Below are 17,106 nucleotides of genomic sequence, written 5' to 3'. Positions count from 1 at the left end.
CTGGCCTGGGAATGCCTTGGGATCCCCCAGGAGGAGCTGGGGGGGGGCATTGCTGGGGAGAGGGACGTCTGGAGTGCCCTACTTAGCTTGCTGCCACCGCAACCCGACCTCGGAGAAGCAACTGATGATGAGATGAGATGATAGATCATACACTATGATACAAGTTTAACGAGTCTCGCTTTGACATGTCCTGGTTGTACAGGAGTGTAAAGGGCTGAAGAGCGATGCGGAGGTCATTTGGTGGGAGGGGCTTAGCGGAGTGATACGAGGCAGCAGAGAGCGAGGCGGAAGGATTTACACTGGAATGTTCAATGTTACCTAATGCAGCTTTAACGTATGAAAAAAAACATGCGCAAATGGAAGATCATAGAAATAGTATATTTTTATTTCATCATGTCTTCCAAAAATACTAAGTAATTTGGTTTTGGTGAAACCTTTTGGCATCAACCAAAACACTAATGGCTACATTTTAAGTCTTGGGTATCGCTCTTAGCGTGTGCGAAACCAAAATTTAGGCAGGAACTAAGTAAAGAGTACATTAGTAAAGTCAACAATAAAAAATCAAAAATGAACAGAGCACCCTAATGTGATAGATATCTCAATATAATCAGCCTAAACCGAAATACTCGTGTACCAATTGGTCCTAATGAATGAAGCAGAATAAAAATGGATTATTTCATGTAAGAGAAAAAGAGTGCATGTTGGCTTTAGTAAAGATTAGATCATGTTATACTATACTGTCACGTGGTAAATACAACTTAAAAGAATGGGAACTAAAAGGTTATTGGTATGCAGTAATGAATCATGTATCGACCTGATTCGTTTGTCTTTAGCCTCTATAACACGCAGCAGTAACACTCCTATGCTGTATGAAACCTTTGTATTAGCACTGCTATGTAGTTTTAAGCAAACAAATCTATAAATCTGTGTTGCCTTGAGCCATGAGGTAGTGATACACAGGGACAATAACACAAGTGCAATATATCAAGTCCCTCCTTTCACGTTCAAAAGTGTACAAACAGCACACACACAATCCCATAAACACACACAACGACAAACACACACAGACACACACCTCATCCTACTCTTCTAGCTTTGTGCATTTTGATGCGTTGTTCATTCTACTGTAACGTTCACTTCCACTTCCATCATGCTGGTGGTGCCTGTAAAGATGGAAAAATGCAACTCAGTATTCAGACAGAGAGCAATTTTAGTAAAGCAAAGTACATTTTTCAAGGTGATCTCCGTATACAGTCCAACAGTCCCGGGACTGCGGCCAAAGTGTGAATTGAAGCTCTAACTTTTACAGTAATAAGGCCATTCTCCATCTGCTGAGTTCCAAAGGGAATGGAAACCTTAACCCTGGCAGGGTTATAACCATGTTCTACTTGTTGAATTATGGGAGACCATTAAGGTAAAGGTAAGATTAAGGTAGGCAATGTAGTGTCATCAAGGGACAAGAGTGTCCAGATTTTCTTTTTTTTTTATTTTGAGATACTTTATTGATCCCCATGGGGAAATTACGCTCTGCATTTAACCCATCCTAGCCGTGTAGCTAGGGGCAGTGGGCAGCCGCCGTGCAGCACCCAGGGACCAACTCCAGTTCGTCTTGCCTTTTTGATGGTTTTAACCAACTTTAACCAACTTTTTGGTTTTTAACCAAGTACCACAGCTGAGTTCATCAACCAGTAATTAATTCTCCCTTGTCTCAATGAAGGTGTGCTAAATAGTGAAATCAACTGATGTAGTGTTGATTTGAAACAAAAAAACTGCAAACTCTTGGCCCTCAGTAACACATGGCTACATAAATCCAATGCATATTGAAAATATAAGCTGTTTTAACAGAATGCAACGCCAACCTTAATGCCACAGGTGAGACCCTTGTAGCCTTTACGACAGTGGCAGTAGTCAGGAAGGACGCACCTCCCTCCATTCTGGCACCGCTGCTTGCAGATGGCTGAACAGGGAATCGGTGTAAGACAACATGTCAGGTGTTGACAGAAAAAAAAAAGTCAGGGAGAGAGTTTTAGAAATCCGTTAATCTCTGTAGATGCAGAAAAAATTAGAAAGGAGGGGAAGAACACTGAAACACACTGTGTACAGAAGAATTCCCATCTAAATTGTGTTTCTTAAATCAAAAATGAAACAAAGCCAATATATCTTGTATTTTCTTGTTATATTACTTAATTAGCCAGGTGTGACTGTTTCTTGTCAATTAATGAAGAGTTAGTTAATAACGCTGCTGCCAGCAGGCATCAGCACGGATTGACAGCACTGCAGTGATCTACTAGTTTAGCTGGTCTATGGTCAAATAACTTAACACTATGTTGCCTTATAGTAACAGTATCCTCATGTGCTCCATAGACTCACGTGTTTGACACTGGAGACCTTCCCACCCAATGGGACAGTGACAGGTGTTGGGTCCCACACATTCACCCCCATTCTTGCATTTCTGCAAACATACAGCTATACACAAAACAGAGAGGGATGTATGAAAACACAAAATATCTTCAACAAAGACAATCAACTTTACTTGTTTTTACTTATTCCCATGGTGATCTACCTGCACCAGTCATGCTAATTTAATGAAATGTATAACTTTTCTGAACAAGAATGATTTGAATTTGGATTAAGTGATTATTTTCATACTGACAATAAGCCTAAGCTTTCAAACTATTTCGGAAGTCAAATGTTATGGAAGACAACATATTCATAAACCAAAAAATATATTATGGACGCTTCATCAGACTCATGCTGAGTGCATCCTGAAGATAACAACAGAAGCAAACACAGTAGATAACAAAACTAAACACAGGTCAAAATGAAAAAGGGGTATGACATGATTTCCAAAATAATCCAAAATTGAAACTGAGTGTTGAATGTTTTTGGGATCACAGGCAGGTCAACGCAGCCTGTGTCTTTCATTTTAGCGTCTGGTCTAGATGTATTCATGCTGTCACTTACGTATGTTACACCTCTTGCCCCTCCAGCCTGATGCACATGAGCAAGTGTTTGGACCCACACACTTGCCCTTATTCATACACATGGGCTCACACACACCTGTGAGACACACATTTACAAACACAAACAGAGACACATTTCGTAATTTCATAATGTTTTCTTAACTTTCCTAACCCACTATCTTACATTTCTTAATCTAGTAGTTTTTTTTTTACTGCTACATTTGTCGCATGCTTGCTATAGTCTTGTAATTGATTTACATCATCTCATAGGTTGTTTTCTTGATACTTTATAAACATGTTTTCAGGGTATACTGTCACAGAAAGTTGAATCAGTTCATCTGGACACAATATTTATTGAGAGAAACCCCACCCTTATAAAAAATACAGTGGCATAACGATCGAAAACAACAATCAGTTTCATATGCAAATTGCCGTGAACAGTAACTAGAGTTAGAATGGCCGTGTACTATTCACAGAGGATTGGGGAATAGTTGTAATCACAGCATTGTAAAATGGCGACAGATGTACCCTTAGCCCCCCCCCCCCCCGGTTCAGGGATGGTCATTCTCTCTTAACTTAGATGGCCTCTTTGACTCCCCGTTCAAACCAGCGTTCCTCCCTATGAAGGATGTGCACATCCTCATCCTTGACAGAGTGGCCACTCTTTCAAGGGTGGGTGTAGATGGGTAGATGGGTGTAGACTGCGGAGTCCTGGCCCAACATGTTAGCTCTCCTGTGCTGTTTATAAGAGTGGGGATACCTGCAGTCAGTTGAGACTGATGAAATGTTTCTCTCAGTAAATGTTGTGTCCAGATGAACTGATTCAACTTTATGTGATTTCCTTACCTGGATTATTGAGCATGCATAAAGACAAGAATATATTGTGTTTTTTATTCCCTTCAACCTAGTCCTATTTATATCATAATTCTTCTGCTTATGAGGTGTTGCAGCAACAATACAATTTTCTAACCGGAATCATCAGTGTCATCCCGTCTAATATCATCCATTTTGCACTGATAGCTGCTCACGGCAGTGGCAAATTAAAATAAAGCTGAGCTAAACATTTCAGGGTATTGTATTACTTACTCTTTTGACACCTTTTTCCCGTGTAGCCTTCAGGGCAGGAACACACATTGTTTCTCATGCACTGACCTCCGTTCTTACAAGGGGGACTGCACACAGCTGAAACACACAGCACTGAGTTAGCTGCAGCAACAACAATATGCTACACAACACAACTGCAAGGAAACTAAGAGACATTAAGGACTCGACTCCTAGGCAAAATGTGATTGGGCAAACAATGTAAATGACCATATAGATTAGGCTAAACATTCAGCTCCTCATCAAGTCCAGTTGACATACTGGTCTAGAGGTCAACCAGCTAATGTAGTGCCCCTCGAGCAGTTAGGGGGCTAAGAATTTCACTCAAGGATTTCTCTCATAGGTCTCTTCTGACCACATAGCTTATCAGATAACTCTATAGTGCTGCAAGTGTGCAGTAAAATGTATGACTTTAATGGTTACTTCTGTATTTGCACAAATCCTACCAATCTGACACTGGGAGCCATAGAAGCCGCCAGGGCAGGCACAGATGTTGGGCTTCACGCAAGTTCCACCATTCAGACAGACAGGGTTACAAACAGCTGTGGAGGGTACAGGGGACCAAACTCAGATACTTTTGCAGTAACATCTTAATAGACATAACCTCAAATTTATGACCAGAAGATCCCCTTTTTATCTTCTAATTATCTATATAATGACACTAGGGATTTTCTAAGAAAGAATGTTGTATTTCACAAGGCCCTGCAAACTAGTTACACACAATCACACCATGCACCATGAGTGGGATTACCTGAATTACATGTCGGCCCATACCAGCCAGTCTTGCATTTGCACACGTCAGGAGAAATACACCCACCTCCATTTTCACAGTGCCTGTTACAAACCACTGGGTGGAGGATACATAATTATTGTACATAATCCCATTTCACACTCTGTCATCACCAGCCCTAAATTAAATATTATTTGCAAACAATTATGGTTTGTTTAATTCTATTTGGGTGCCAGATGAGTGGAGATAACCACATGGGACAATTCAATCAAAGCCAAACTTTTAAATACATTCATAGAAAAGTGTTTGGAGGTCAGCTTAGTTCATTTTTCTGACAATGGGTTATCAGTTAAATTTCGTTAATTTTCCTTATCTAGCGAAGCTATCATGTGCTCCATGACAGCTACACCAAACAAACTGGGTGAATTTCATTGGAGTATCCGGCTGTAAAACTGCTTAACTTTCTCTAAAATCATCACTCCAGGTCAGGACTTTAATCAATCATCACTCACTGATTTCACATCTTGGTCCCACATAGCCGTAAGGGCAGGTGCAGAGGTTTCTGGCCAGACAAGTCCCTCCATACTGACAAGGTGGTTCACAGCTGGCTACAGAGCAACAAAGGGACATAGACAACACAATTAACATCATTATTGGTACTCCATGAGGAGGAAATATGATAGTAAACGTTTCCCTTTTGTGTCCGCTGGTGGGAACATGGGTGGGAATGTGAGTTCCCATTACCTTCCTCGCAGGTGGAACCACCGTAGCCAAGGGGACAATCACAGACATTGGGCTTCACACATTTCCCTTGGTTCTTGCAGTCAGGCCGGCATATAGCTGACAGGGAGAAACAAATTGTAATTCATATTGTTTAATGTACAGTTTAAGTTTATTTTCAAATAAATAAATTAGCACTGAACCTTGTTATGATAAGCTAAATATGTATATGGAATCAGTAAGGCAGACCCCAGCCAACTTGTAAATCTAGGTCTTAACTGGATGAAAATGGTACACTCATTAAATGACCTGATATATAAAACAGTTTAATGTCCCATGCTGTATCAAACCCCAAGGCCCCTATTACCTATATGGCAGTTGTATCCTGTATAGCCTTCTTTACAGGTGCATGTGTTGGGCAAAGTACATTCCATATTCTTCCCACACTGATACCTGCAGACAGCTGAAACAAACCACAAGAAGGTTACTGGAAAGCATCAAATCCAATATATTACCATGAACAGTCTTTTGATAGCTGTCATGAATTTTAGAATTTAAACATGTTAATGCTCCTAAAATAGACTGCACTGTACATCCACTATCTTTCACTCCCCATTGTAGGTTTATTATGTTTGCATGCATCATCAATAAATTGAAGTGGTAAAATTCTCCCTGACGCAACTACAAAATACTGGCTGTATATAACAACATGCATAGTTTAATGTGTACATAATAATAATAATAATAATAATAATAATTATACATTTTATTTGTGGGCGCCTCTCAGAGCACTCAAGGACACCTTACAGAACACAATAAAAAAAACAAGCAGCGCTGTATCAGACAGCACAAAATAAAAAAAAGCAGGGTAGACAATAAAAAGTTAATACAACAGATAAGTATAAAATCATCATCTGCACAAAACTCAATGAAGAGTGTATCAGCCTGAATATGCCAGTTTGAAAAGGTATGTTTTGAGATGGGATTTGAAGGTTGTAAGAGAGTCAATGTCACGAATTTCTTGTGGGAGAGAGTTCCATAGGCGGGGGGCAGAACGACTGAAGGCTTTAGTCCCCATGGTAGTCAAGCGGGCCGATGGTGTAGTGAATTGGAGAGCAGAAGAGTATCTGAGAGTGCAGGAGGGTGTGTGGATATGAAGGAGTTCAGAAAGCTATGAAGGAGCTAAGTTATTAAGGGCCTTAAAGGTGAGGAGCAGGATCTTGAAGTCAATACGGTATATGTATAACAGGGAGCCAATGGAGTTGCTGAAGAACAGGGGTGATATGATCTACGGCAGGAGTTCTGGTAATGATACGGGCAGCTGAATTCTGGACCAATTGAAGTTTATGAAGACACGAGTGGAAGACCAAAGAGGATAGAATTACAGTAGTCAATACGGGATGTAACCAGGGTGTGAGTGAGTATGGCTGTGCTTTTAGGTGTAAGTGACGGCCGAAGATGATTAATATTGTGTAGATGGAAGTATGCAGACTGAGTAACATTGTTGATGTGGGCTTCAAAAGAAAATGTGCTGTCCAGAATGACACCCAGACTCTTAAACTGAGGCGATGGGGGAACTATAGAATTATCAATAGTAAGAGAACAACTATCAGTTTTGGCCAAAGTAGATTTAGTGCCAACTAGGAGGAACTCAGTTTTATCACTATTAAGTTTGAGGAAATGGTATGAAAACCAGGATTTAATTTCTAGTAAGCAGTCAGAAAGGGAAGTGGGCAGAAGAGTGGAGGTAGGTTTGGTGGATAGATAAAGCTGGGTGTCATCCGCATAGCAGTGAAATTGAATGCCAAATTTCCTGAAAATGTGGCCAGAGGTAGTAGGTAAATAATACATAGAAGGGGTACCAATACAGAGCCCTGGGGAACACTAGTAGTAACAGGAAAGGACTGAGATCTCAAATCTTTAAGTTAAACTGAGTGCGGCCAGAGAGATATGATCTAAACCAGTCAAACCAGTATATCTATTCACACTGCAGAGTGAGCAGTGTTTTTAATATCTCTCCACCAACACTGTGATCTTTTAGAAAAAATATCCTGCATATTTGTTGTACTTGTTAACTTGTTAAGATTCTGATCCTGTCGGTAAACTCCAGATGAGGAAAAGACAGCTACCTTTACAAGTTACTCCATCTCCAGTGTAGCCAAACGGACAGCGGCCACACTTGTAGGATCCTGTGACTGTGGGCTCACAGGGCACGCCAGAGAAGCAGGGAGAGTCCGCACAGGTCACTGTGTGTGATGGTGATCCCCATCTGACACCAGTACTGAGACCAGGGGTCAGCTCCTTCCCACTGGACTGCCAAATGTGGACAACAGGGGTGTGAACCCCAGTGATAGTTTGATTGTGCGGGGTAGCCGTAGTCTTTTTGTCAAAGGAAGACACTTTCCTTGTGCTAGAAACATCTATTTCTGTCTCTGTCTTCCTGTCAGGATGTCCTCTGGATGGGGTGGATGAGGAGGAAGAGGAGGTAGCGATGATATCCTCACTAGAATCTGGTTCGGTGATGTGAAATCTTCCATCCACTATATCGGTGACTGTTCCATGCCCTGCAAGACACTGAAAGTTAGAGGACAGGGCTTTAAAATGAACAGGACAAAAACTTTGAAATTTAAACTTTAATGCATTCAACTCTTAAAAGAAAACAATCACAATTTTCAACATTCTCTCTCTCTCTCTCTCTCTCTCTCTCTCTCTCTCTCTATATATATATATATATATATATATATTACATATATATCAGAATCAGAGTACACTTGTTGGTCAAGTGGGCCTATGCAGATGAGGTGCACACAGCAGCTTCTAGCATTTGCAGCAGACACACACACACACACACACACACACACACACATATATATATATATATATATATATATATATATATATATATATATATATACACTACCGTTCAAAAGTTTGGGATCACCCAAACAATTTTGTGTTTTCAATGAAAAGTCACACTTATTCACCACCATATGTTGTGAAATGAATAGAAAATAGAGTCAAGACATTGACAAGGTTAGAAATAATGATTTGTATTTGAAATAAGATTTTTTTTACATCAAACTTTGCTTTCGTTAAAGAATCCTCCATTTGCAGCAATTACAGCATTGCAGACCTTTGGCATTCTAGCTGTTAATTTGTTGAGGTAATCTGGAGAAATTGCACCCCACGCTTCCAGAAGCAGCTCCCACAAGTTGGATTGGTTGGATGGGCACTTCTTGCGTACCATACGGTCAAGCTGCTCCCACAACAGCTCAATGGGGTTCAGATCTGGTGACTGCGCTGGCCACTCCATTACCGATAGAATACCAGCTGCCTGCTTCTGCTCTAAATAGTTCTTGCACAATTTGGAGGTGTGTTTAGGGTCATTGTCCTGTTGTAGGATGAAATTGGCTCCAATCAAGCGCTGTCCACTGGGTATGGCATGGCGTTGCAAAATGGAGTGATAGCCTTCCTTATTCAGAATCCCTTTTACCCTGTACAAATCTCCCACCTTACCAGCACCAAAGCAACCCCAGACCATCACATTACCTCCACCATGCTTAACAGATGGCGTCAGGCATTCTTCCAGCATCTTTTCATTTGTTCTGCGTCTCACAAACGTTCTTCTTTGTGATCCAAACACCTCAAACTTGGATTCATCCGTCCACAACACTTTTTTCCAGTCTTCCTCTGTCCAATGTCTGTGTTCTTTTGCCCATCTTAATCTTTTTCTTTTATTGGTCAGTCTCAGATATGGCTTTTTCTTTGCCACTCTGCCCTGAAGCCCAGAATCCCGCAGCCGCCTCTTCACTGTAGATGTTGACACTGGTGTTTTGCGGGTACTATTTAATGAAGATGCCAGTTGGGGACCTGTGAAGCGTCTGTTTCTCAAACTAGAGACTCTAATGTACTTATCTTCTTGCTCAGTTGTGCAACGCGGCCTCCCACTTCTTTTTCTACTCTGGTTAGAGCCTGTTTGTGCTGTCCTCTGAAGGGAGTAGTACACACCGGTGTAGGAAATCTTCAATTTCTTAGCAATTTCTCGCATGGAATAGCCTTCATTTCTAAGAACAAGAATAGACTGTCGAGTTTCAGATGAAAGTTCTCTTTTTCTGGCCATTTTGAGCGTTTAATTGACCCCACAAATGTGATGCTCCAGAAACTCAATCTGCTCAAAGGAAGGTCAGTTTTGTAGCTTCTGTAACGAGCTAAACTGTTTTCAGATGTGTGAACACGATTGCACAAGGGTTTTCTAATCATCAATTAGCCTTCTGAGCCAATGAGCAAACATATTGTACCATTAGAACACTGGAGTGATAGTTGCTTGAAATGGGCCTCTATACACCTATGTAGATATTGCACCAAAAACCAGACATTTGCAGCTAGAATAGTCATTTACCACATTAGCAATGTATAGAGTGTATTTCTTTAAAGTTAAGACTAGTTTAAAGTTATCTTCATTGAACAGTACAGTGCTTTTCCTTCAAAAATATGGACATTTCAATGTGATCCCAAACTTTTGAACGGTAGTGTATATATATATAAATCCGGTGAGTCAAGTTAATTCTTTATGAGACAGGACAAGCCTGTTTCATGCCATAAGCAAACACACACACACACACACACACACACACACACACACACACACACACACACACATATACTATATATATGTTGTAAGGATAACAATTCATTGGTAGCCATAATACTGAGCAAATGTATGTCTGAAACGCCGCAGAAATTGTGCAGAAAAGTGTCTGGCAGTGATGTCACAGGTGGTCAATCTGTGAATCACCACCTTTACATGGTACCAGCTGTATATAGAATTCTTATTCTCAAGCTCTTATATAGCATTGCCTTTTTCAATGTAGCCCACTGAAGCCAGCAGCAAACTAGGAGGAAAAGATTATATTGTGCATTGTGTTATAACTACAACACACACACACACACACACACACACACACACACACACACACACACACACACACACACACACACACACACGCTTGCTGGTAGTCCATCGAGCATCGAGTCTGATGATGACGTCCCTCCTCATTAACGGTGTGTTCTTTGATGACTGTGGAGTCCAATTCTTGATCCACAAGTTTTATTGCCCGTTGGGCATATGAAGTCTGAGTTAGTGGGGGCAGGCATGGTTGTGTGTCTCAGTCTTTTCTGTTGTTTTTTCACATTCTTTTCCATTTCCAGCTGTTCTATACCTCTGTGGCAGATCTGCTGCCAGTTAGAACAGTTAGGCAGCTTGCTCTAATCTCAAGGGGTCAATGCAACACTTCTTCAGTGATATTTTTAGCTGGTCTTTGTATCGCTTCTTCTGACCACCTGTGGACCGGCAGCCCATATGAAGCTGTCCATACAGGACTTGACGTGGCAGGCGTTTTTGAGGCATCCTGATGACATGCCCAAGCCAGCGCAGTTGGTGTTCAGTGACCGTAGCTTCTATGCTCTTGCAGTTTGTCCTAGCAAGAATCTCACCATGAGGAACACGGTCCTGCCACCTGATCCCCATGATTCTCTGCAGACACCTTATGTGGAACCGCTCCATCAACATTAGGTGATGACTGTATATGACCCAGGCTTCACAGCTGTATAGAAGAGTAGTGCTGCAGACGGCTTTGTAAACAGCAATTTTGGTGTGCAGATGGAGGTGTTTGTTTTGGAAGACCTTACGTTGGAGTTTGCTGAAGGCTACAGAGGCTTTTTTGATTCTGTTATGAGTTTCATGATCAGTGTTGCAGTCCTCAGAAAGGATGCTGCCCAAGTATTTGAAAGATGGAGTAACTGAGAGTGGTTGGTGTTCTATAGGGAAGACAGGCATAGTGGGGGGGGGGGGGGTCTGGACCTCCATTGGCATAACACCTCAGTCTTGGTGGTGTTGACTGATAGACCCAGCCTGCTGTAGGTATTCACAACTGTGGCAAGGATGGTTTGCAGGTCTTCTGGTGTGTGAGCTACGAGCGCAGTCATCAGCATACTGCAGCTCAAGGACCTGCACTGCAGACAACTTGGTGGTTGCCTGGAACCTTTGGATTTTGAAGAGGTTTCCATCTAGCCTACAGTCTATTGTGATCCCACTACTGTCTTCCAGATCTTTATGAAAAAGTTTTGTGATACATAGGAGGTAAATGTTGAAGAGTACGATGCCAACACACACCCCTGCCTCACTCCAGTGCATACATTAAAAGGCGCCAATTCCTGCCCTCCTATGGCCACCTGTGCCACCACCCCATCATGGAACTGTGACAGAATGTTCACAAATTTGCTTGGACAGCCAAACTTTCTCAGGATTTTCCAAAGTAGCTCTCGATTCACAGTGTCAAAAGCTTTGGAGAGGTTGACAAAAGCCATGAAAAGGTCCTGATGTTGTTCGCGGCACTTTTCTTATAGCTGTCTTAACTGTGAAAATCATATCCACAGTACTCCTGTTCTTCCTGAAACCGCACTGTGCCTCTGGCAGCAGATGTTCTGTCAAGTGCATCATGGTCCTGCATAGCATGACCTTTGCTAGGACCTTGCCTGCAAAAGCTAGTAGGGATATGGCACGACTGTTGCCGCAGACGGACTTGTCACCCATGTTTTTGTACAGCGTGACAATTTTAGCATCCCTCCATTGTTGAGGGCCACTCTCCTGGTCCAAGACCTGCAGGATGTACTGATAGATCATTCTGGTGCACAAGTGTCCTCATTTTAGGAGTTCTGCTGAGATACCATCACTGCCAGGTGACTTATTGTTTTTAAGGGAGTTGATGGCTGCAACTACTTCTTGAAAAGTTGGTGAGTGGTCAAGGTCTGGGATGGGTGGATGTATTGGCAGCTCTTCCAGGATGGATTGGTCGGTTGGTGAGTGCCGATTAAGTAGGGCTTCAAAATGTTCACCCCACCTTGCCAGGATCTGCTTTTGGTCTTTCAGGGTTGTCAGTCCGTCCGCTGACTTTAAGAGTGTGATAGAACAGTTCCTAATGCCATATTAAGTCTTTATAGAATTGTAGAAGTTGTGCATATAATTTCTGTCAGCATATGATTGACTCTTGTGAGCGTTGTTCACCTACCATGTATTTTGCAGAGTGCGCAAGGTTGTTTGTACCTCCTTATATGCTGTTTGCCACTGCTGCCGAAAGATGGCGGATGCAGGGCAGTTGCGAGTAGCCTTGTGTGCCCTGCGTATGGTTTCCAGCAGGGATATGATGGTGTCAGAGTTCTCATTGAACCAGTCCTGATGTTTTCTGGCTCTGTAGCCTATAGAGTCGATTGCCGCTTGATGTAGCAATGAGGTTAGCGAGGTCCATTTCTGATCCATGGAATTGTCAGAACTCAGAATGGCCTCAAACTCTAGTGCCATCGTGCCTACAGAGCGACGGAACTCATTCCATGCTGGCAGTTCAGGTGCTTTTTTATGGGTTTTGTGAGACGTTGTGGGGGGCGCACTTTGATGTGGAGCTTGGTCATGATCAGTTGGTGATCTGTCCAGCACTCTGCACCTCTCATGGCCCAGGTCAGCAAGACATCACTCGTGTCAGTACGTCTTGTTATAATACAATCAATCAGGTACCAGTGTTTAGATTGTGGGTGCATCCAGGATGTTCTGTATTTAGCCTTCTGCTGAAACAGTGTGTTCGTAATGGTGAGGTCATGCTCTGCACAGAGTTTAGCAGCCTCAGACCATTTGCATTAACCTGACCAACCCCACGCCTACCCAGTACTCCACTCCATATACCATTCTTCTTTCCTACCCTAGCATTAAAGTCTCCCAGAAGAAGGATCTTGTCCTTTTTTGGGATACGATGAAGGGTCTCATCTAGTTGCTGGTAGAAGCTGTCCTTCACACCATTGTCAGATGGTAGTGTTGGCACATATGCACTTAACAGAGTGGCATAGCGTGCCTTTGCTAGGGGGATACGGAGGGTCATTAGCCTCTCACTTAGTCCGGTGGGTGTTTTTAGTGAGGCTAGGTAGAATGCTATTCTTGATTGCCAGTCCAACACCATGCTGATCTGGTCCACCAAGGGGATAGCCTCCCCAGAAAAAGGTATACCCTCCTCTTTCCTCTCTCAGGGCGCCTTCACCCACCCGGTCCTTTGATGTGGTCTGTTGCCATCATTATCAAGGAGAGTCCTTACTTTCCATGTTGCCAACTTGAATGGGATCATTTTCTTATTTTTGTTTTTACCGCAGGATGGAATTCCTGGTAGTCACGGTAACCCACCCAGGACGTTGGCTGAGTGGACAATTTTTAGGCCACCTTTTCTAGGCCCCTTCCCAGTTGGGGTGAGCAATGTGGTCCCTAAATAGGGCTGCTCAGTCACATGGGAGTCTGTTGAAAGCAGCTGCCACTCAATCCCAGCTGCTAGCAACCATATACCCCATGCCGCTGATGTGCAGGGCTCTGACTAGGAGCTCCCAGGCCAATTCTACCCTGCTCCCATTGCCAGACACCCCAACACCACCAGATTTCAACTGGTTATAAGGCCGGATATTGTACACCATGGTCAGAGTTGGAGATCTACGCAAGGAGTGCCACAGGGTGTGCGCAGTCCTCAGTAGCACTGTCTTTGCCATGACAGGTTTGTCCTGGTGGCAAGGGCTTATACCCAGGACGGCCAGTCACCCATCATGACTGCAGGAGGCTGCCGGAAACTCCAGACTGTCAAAGAACCGCCTAATGTGTGCCGCCAAACACGTTGCTTTTCTCTCAGGGTGTGCTCTCCTAACCTTTGTCTCAACAGACTTCCCACAAGGCAGTGGGGCAGAGGTTGGCCATTAACAGCCTCTGGGGACCAACGCAGCTCCAAGATCCCCTACCAAGTTTGCCTGAGGCCGTGAGGCACCCAGTTACCATGTGTGGCCACGAGGTGGCCTAGCAGGGGTCTTGGTGAAGGAGAGGCTATGTACTGGCAGGGGAAGGCTTATGCACTGGGCTGCTCCCTTGTTCACCACAATGGCTAGCCAGCAGCAGCAAGCTGTAAGCGAGAGGTTAGAAAAGCAGGTGGTAAGCAAGCAAGCATTTTTCCTCTAACTACTGCACTAGACGCATCACATGCCCCTGTGTGAAACACGCACACACACACACACACACAAAACGAGATAGAGAGACAGAAAGAAAAAGGGAAGGGTGGAGAGAGAGAGATTCTTTAAAATCCTGATTGTTTCCTTTTAAGCCTCCAAAGTTGAACTGGTAATGAGTCAAAAATTATCTCCTCTGTTCATCAATTATCATCTAAATGTAGGATTAATTAATTAATTAACCTACTGAAATAATAAAACTGCTACTTGGTTAAAGAAAATTGAGCAATTCCATCATCATTCTGCAATGCTAACAGTTAAAAAGCAAGAGAGAGTTGGCAGGGTAAAAATAAATGATCACCATGGCTTTGGAAGCAAACTGACATAATTTCAGAGTTTCACTGATGCTAATGGAATGATAATGATGCCTCCAGAACAGATGTACACACTTTTTGTTAGCAATTTGCAAAGAGATGCACACATGTTTTGGCACACATTTCTTCAACCGCAAAACACTGCCAGCAAAACAATTCAACTTCATTCACATCACTGTTAAGTGGGGGAAAATAGTGCAAACACATACTGGGTTAAACCAACAAATATAAAACACATCAGACAAGACTGGGAGCTAAATGCCAAGGCTAATATGCGTGATGCACATAATCAATAGTAAATAATTGTACTCCCCTTTCCCCCACAGCTCCAGTTTCATTTGCAAGCACATTACAGATGGTTACTTGATCACGCTAGAGTAATTTTCTTTGTATATATTGTCTTGCCACCAAGCCCTTGACCCTTGTGCCATTGCTGTTAACGGTTATGCTGCTGTTGCAGAAACCTTAATGTGAAAGAGAGTGTCTGCCATAAATATCAATGTAAACATTTGTTTCCTGACAGTGCTGTGCTCACCGTTATCAGTCATCAGCTGAAAAAACAGTGCCACTCTCACCTGTGGCAGTGCTCTTGCTGCACGTTAGCCCATTGCCATGAAGGCCAGAAGGACAGGGACCACAGATAAAGCCCGCTGACACGTATGTGCTTTCAAAGCATTGCACCCCTGGGTGACATGGCCTTCTGAGGCAAGGCGAGAGGCTTGGCGGCTTGGGTCTGCTTGATCTTTGAGTTACTCTATCTGGTATGGTCACAACCTTTCCAGGGGGCTCACCGTTACCTTGGGAAAAAAAGATAACAATCACTCTCAGTGGGATGATCTGAGGGAGCCCGTCCATGTAAAGTCGCTCTGCTGATGACTGGTCTCTACACCGGAAAGCACTGAAAGATAGCGGACAGAGCTTGATGAACATCAGTATTGTAATGCTCTCTTTGCCTCATAAAAGCTTACCGCTATTAATTTAATTAAATCTATTTTGCATAGTGTAGCACAGATGAACAACAACTCCAATTTCTACTAGTGATCTACTACTACATCAAACCTGATTTGGGCCATTTGGCAGTAAATATAAATTCTGGGCTATGTATTTCGTACCAATACATTTTACAGCTAATAGTGGTGGAAAAAAATCCAGCTTTCAGGCTCACATGCAGGTACGTATAATCTGAACACAATTCAGGGCCGAGCAGTGGTTCAAATTTCAGGTCTCCACAGTCTCCCTCGTTCTTATAAAGATGGACTGGGTCATCCGGGTAACATAGTGGTCTATTCTGTTCACTACCAACAAAGGGGATCTCTGGTTCGAATCCCCGTGTTGCCTCCGGGGGCATCCTTACAGACACAATTGGCCATGTCTGCGGGTGGGAAGCCAGATGTGGGTATGTGTCCTGGTCACTGCACTAGCACCTACTCTGGTCAGTCAAGGTGCCTGTTCGGGGGGGCGGGGGCAGGGGGGGGATAGTGTGATCCTCTCATGTGCTACGTCCCCCTGGTGAAACTCCTCACTGTCAGGTGAAAAGAAGCGGCCGGCGACTCCACATGTATCAGAGGAGGCATGCGGTAGTCTGCAGCTGTCTTCGGATCGGCAGAAGCGGGGGGAGCAGCGACCGGAACAGCTCGGAAGAGTGAGATAATTGGCCGGATAAAATTGGGGAGAAAAACGGGAAAAAAAATATATCTATATAGACCTACAAAATTCATTTTTAAAAGAAATGAGTAAAAGGGGAGTCTGTACTCACGGTTGCAGGTTTTTCCATCTCCACTGTAGCCCTGTGGACAGACTCCACAGACAAATGAGCCCAGTGTGTTGTTGCAGCCCACTCCAGGGAAGCAAGGCTGGAACAAACACTCATCTATGTCCTCTCTACATCTATGGCCTGAGAGCACATACACAACAACATGTGAACAGAGCAATAACAAAAACATGTAATCACAATTTTCAAAACCAATTTAATGAATAAAAACAAAATTAATTTTTATTAGGTAAGCAAACAAAACATTAGTGTGAGAAATAAAGAAGAAGAAAGAAAGAAAGCCACTTTCTTTTGGCATTGTATTCTTGGAATGAATGTGTTCTCTGCATTTAACCCATCCTATTGTATAGGGGCAGTGGGCAGCTGCAGTGCCTGGGGACCAACTCCAGTTCTTCTTTCCACTGCCTTGGTCAGGGGCACAGACAGGAG

At 43.1% G+C, this 17,106-nt stretch overlaps 1 protein-coding gene across 1 annotated transcript in view; it reads right to left on the bottom strand.

The window, feature by feature from the left end:
* Positions 1-407: 407 nt before the first annotated feature.
* vwde (von Willebrand factor D and EGF domains) overlaps positions 408-17,106 on the bottom strand; it is a 90,748-nt gene continuing 74,049 nt past the window's right edge. Inside the window, exons 20-32 of the mRNA XM_056286934.1 lie at positions 16,669-16,800; positions 15,476-15,703; positions 7,644-8,078; positions 5,882-5,977; positions 5,539-5,634; positions 5,307-5,402; positions 4,816-4,911; positions 4,511-4,606; positions 4,050-4,145; positions 2,965-3,060; positions 2,371-2,466; positions 1,860-1,957; positions 408-1,163 (exon numbers count right to left, since the gene is read on the bottom strand). Coding sequence (XP_056142909.1) covers positions 1,149-1,163; positions 1,860-1,957; positions 2,371-2,466; positions 2,965-3,060; positions 4,050-4,145; positions 4,511-4,606; positions 4,816-4,911; positions 5,307-5,402; positions 5,539-5,634; positions 5,882-5,977; positions 7,644-8,078; positions 15,476-15,703; positions 16,669-16,800 — 1,676 coding nt within the window. The 3' untranslated portion in view covers positions 408-1,148. The remainder of the gene's footprint in view (positions 1,164-1,859; positions 1,958-2,370; positions 2,467-2,964; positions 3,061-4,049; positions 4,146-4,510; positions 4,607-4,815; positions 4,912-5,306; positions 5,403-5,538; positions 5,635-5,881; positions 5,978-7,643; positions 8,079-15,475; positions 15,704-16,668; positions 16,801-17,106) is intronic.

The sequence above is a fragment of the Lampris incognitus genome, chromosome 9, assembly GCF_029633865.1.
Source record: "Lampris incognitus isolate fLamInc1 chromosome 9, fLamInc1.hap2, whole genome shotgun sequence".
Lineage (NCBI taxonomy): Eukaryota > Metazoa > Chordata > Actinopteri > Lampriformes > Lampridae > Lampris > Lampris incognitus.
The sequence above is the reverse complement of the archived record's forward strand: the minus strand, read 5'-3'. Positions and strand labels throughout refer to the sequence as shown.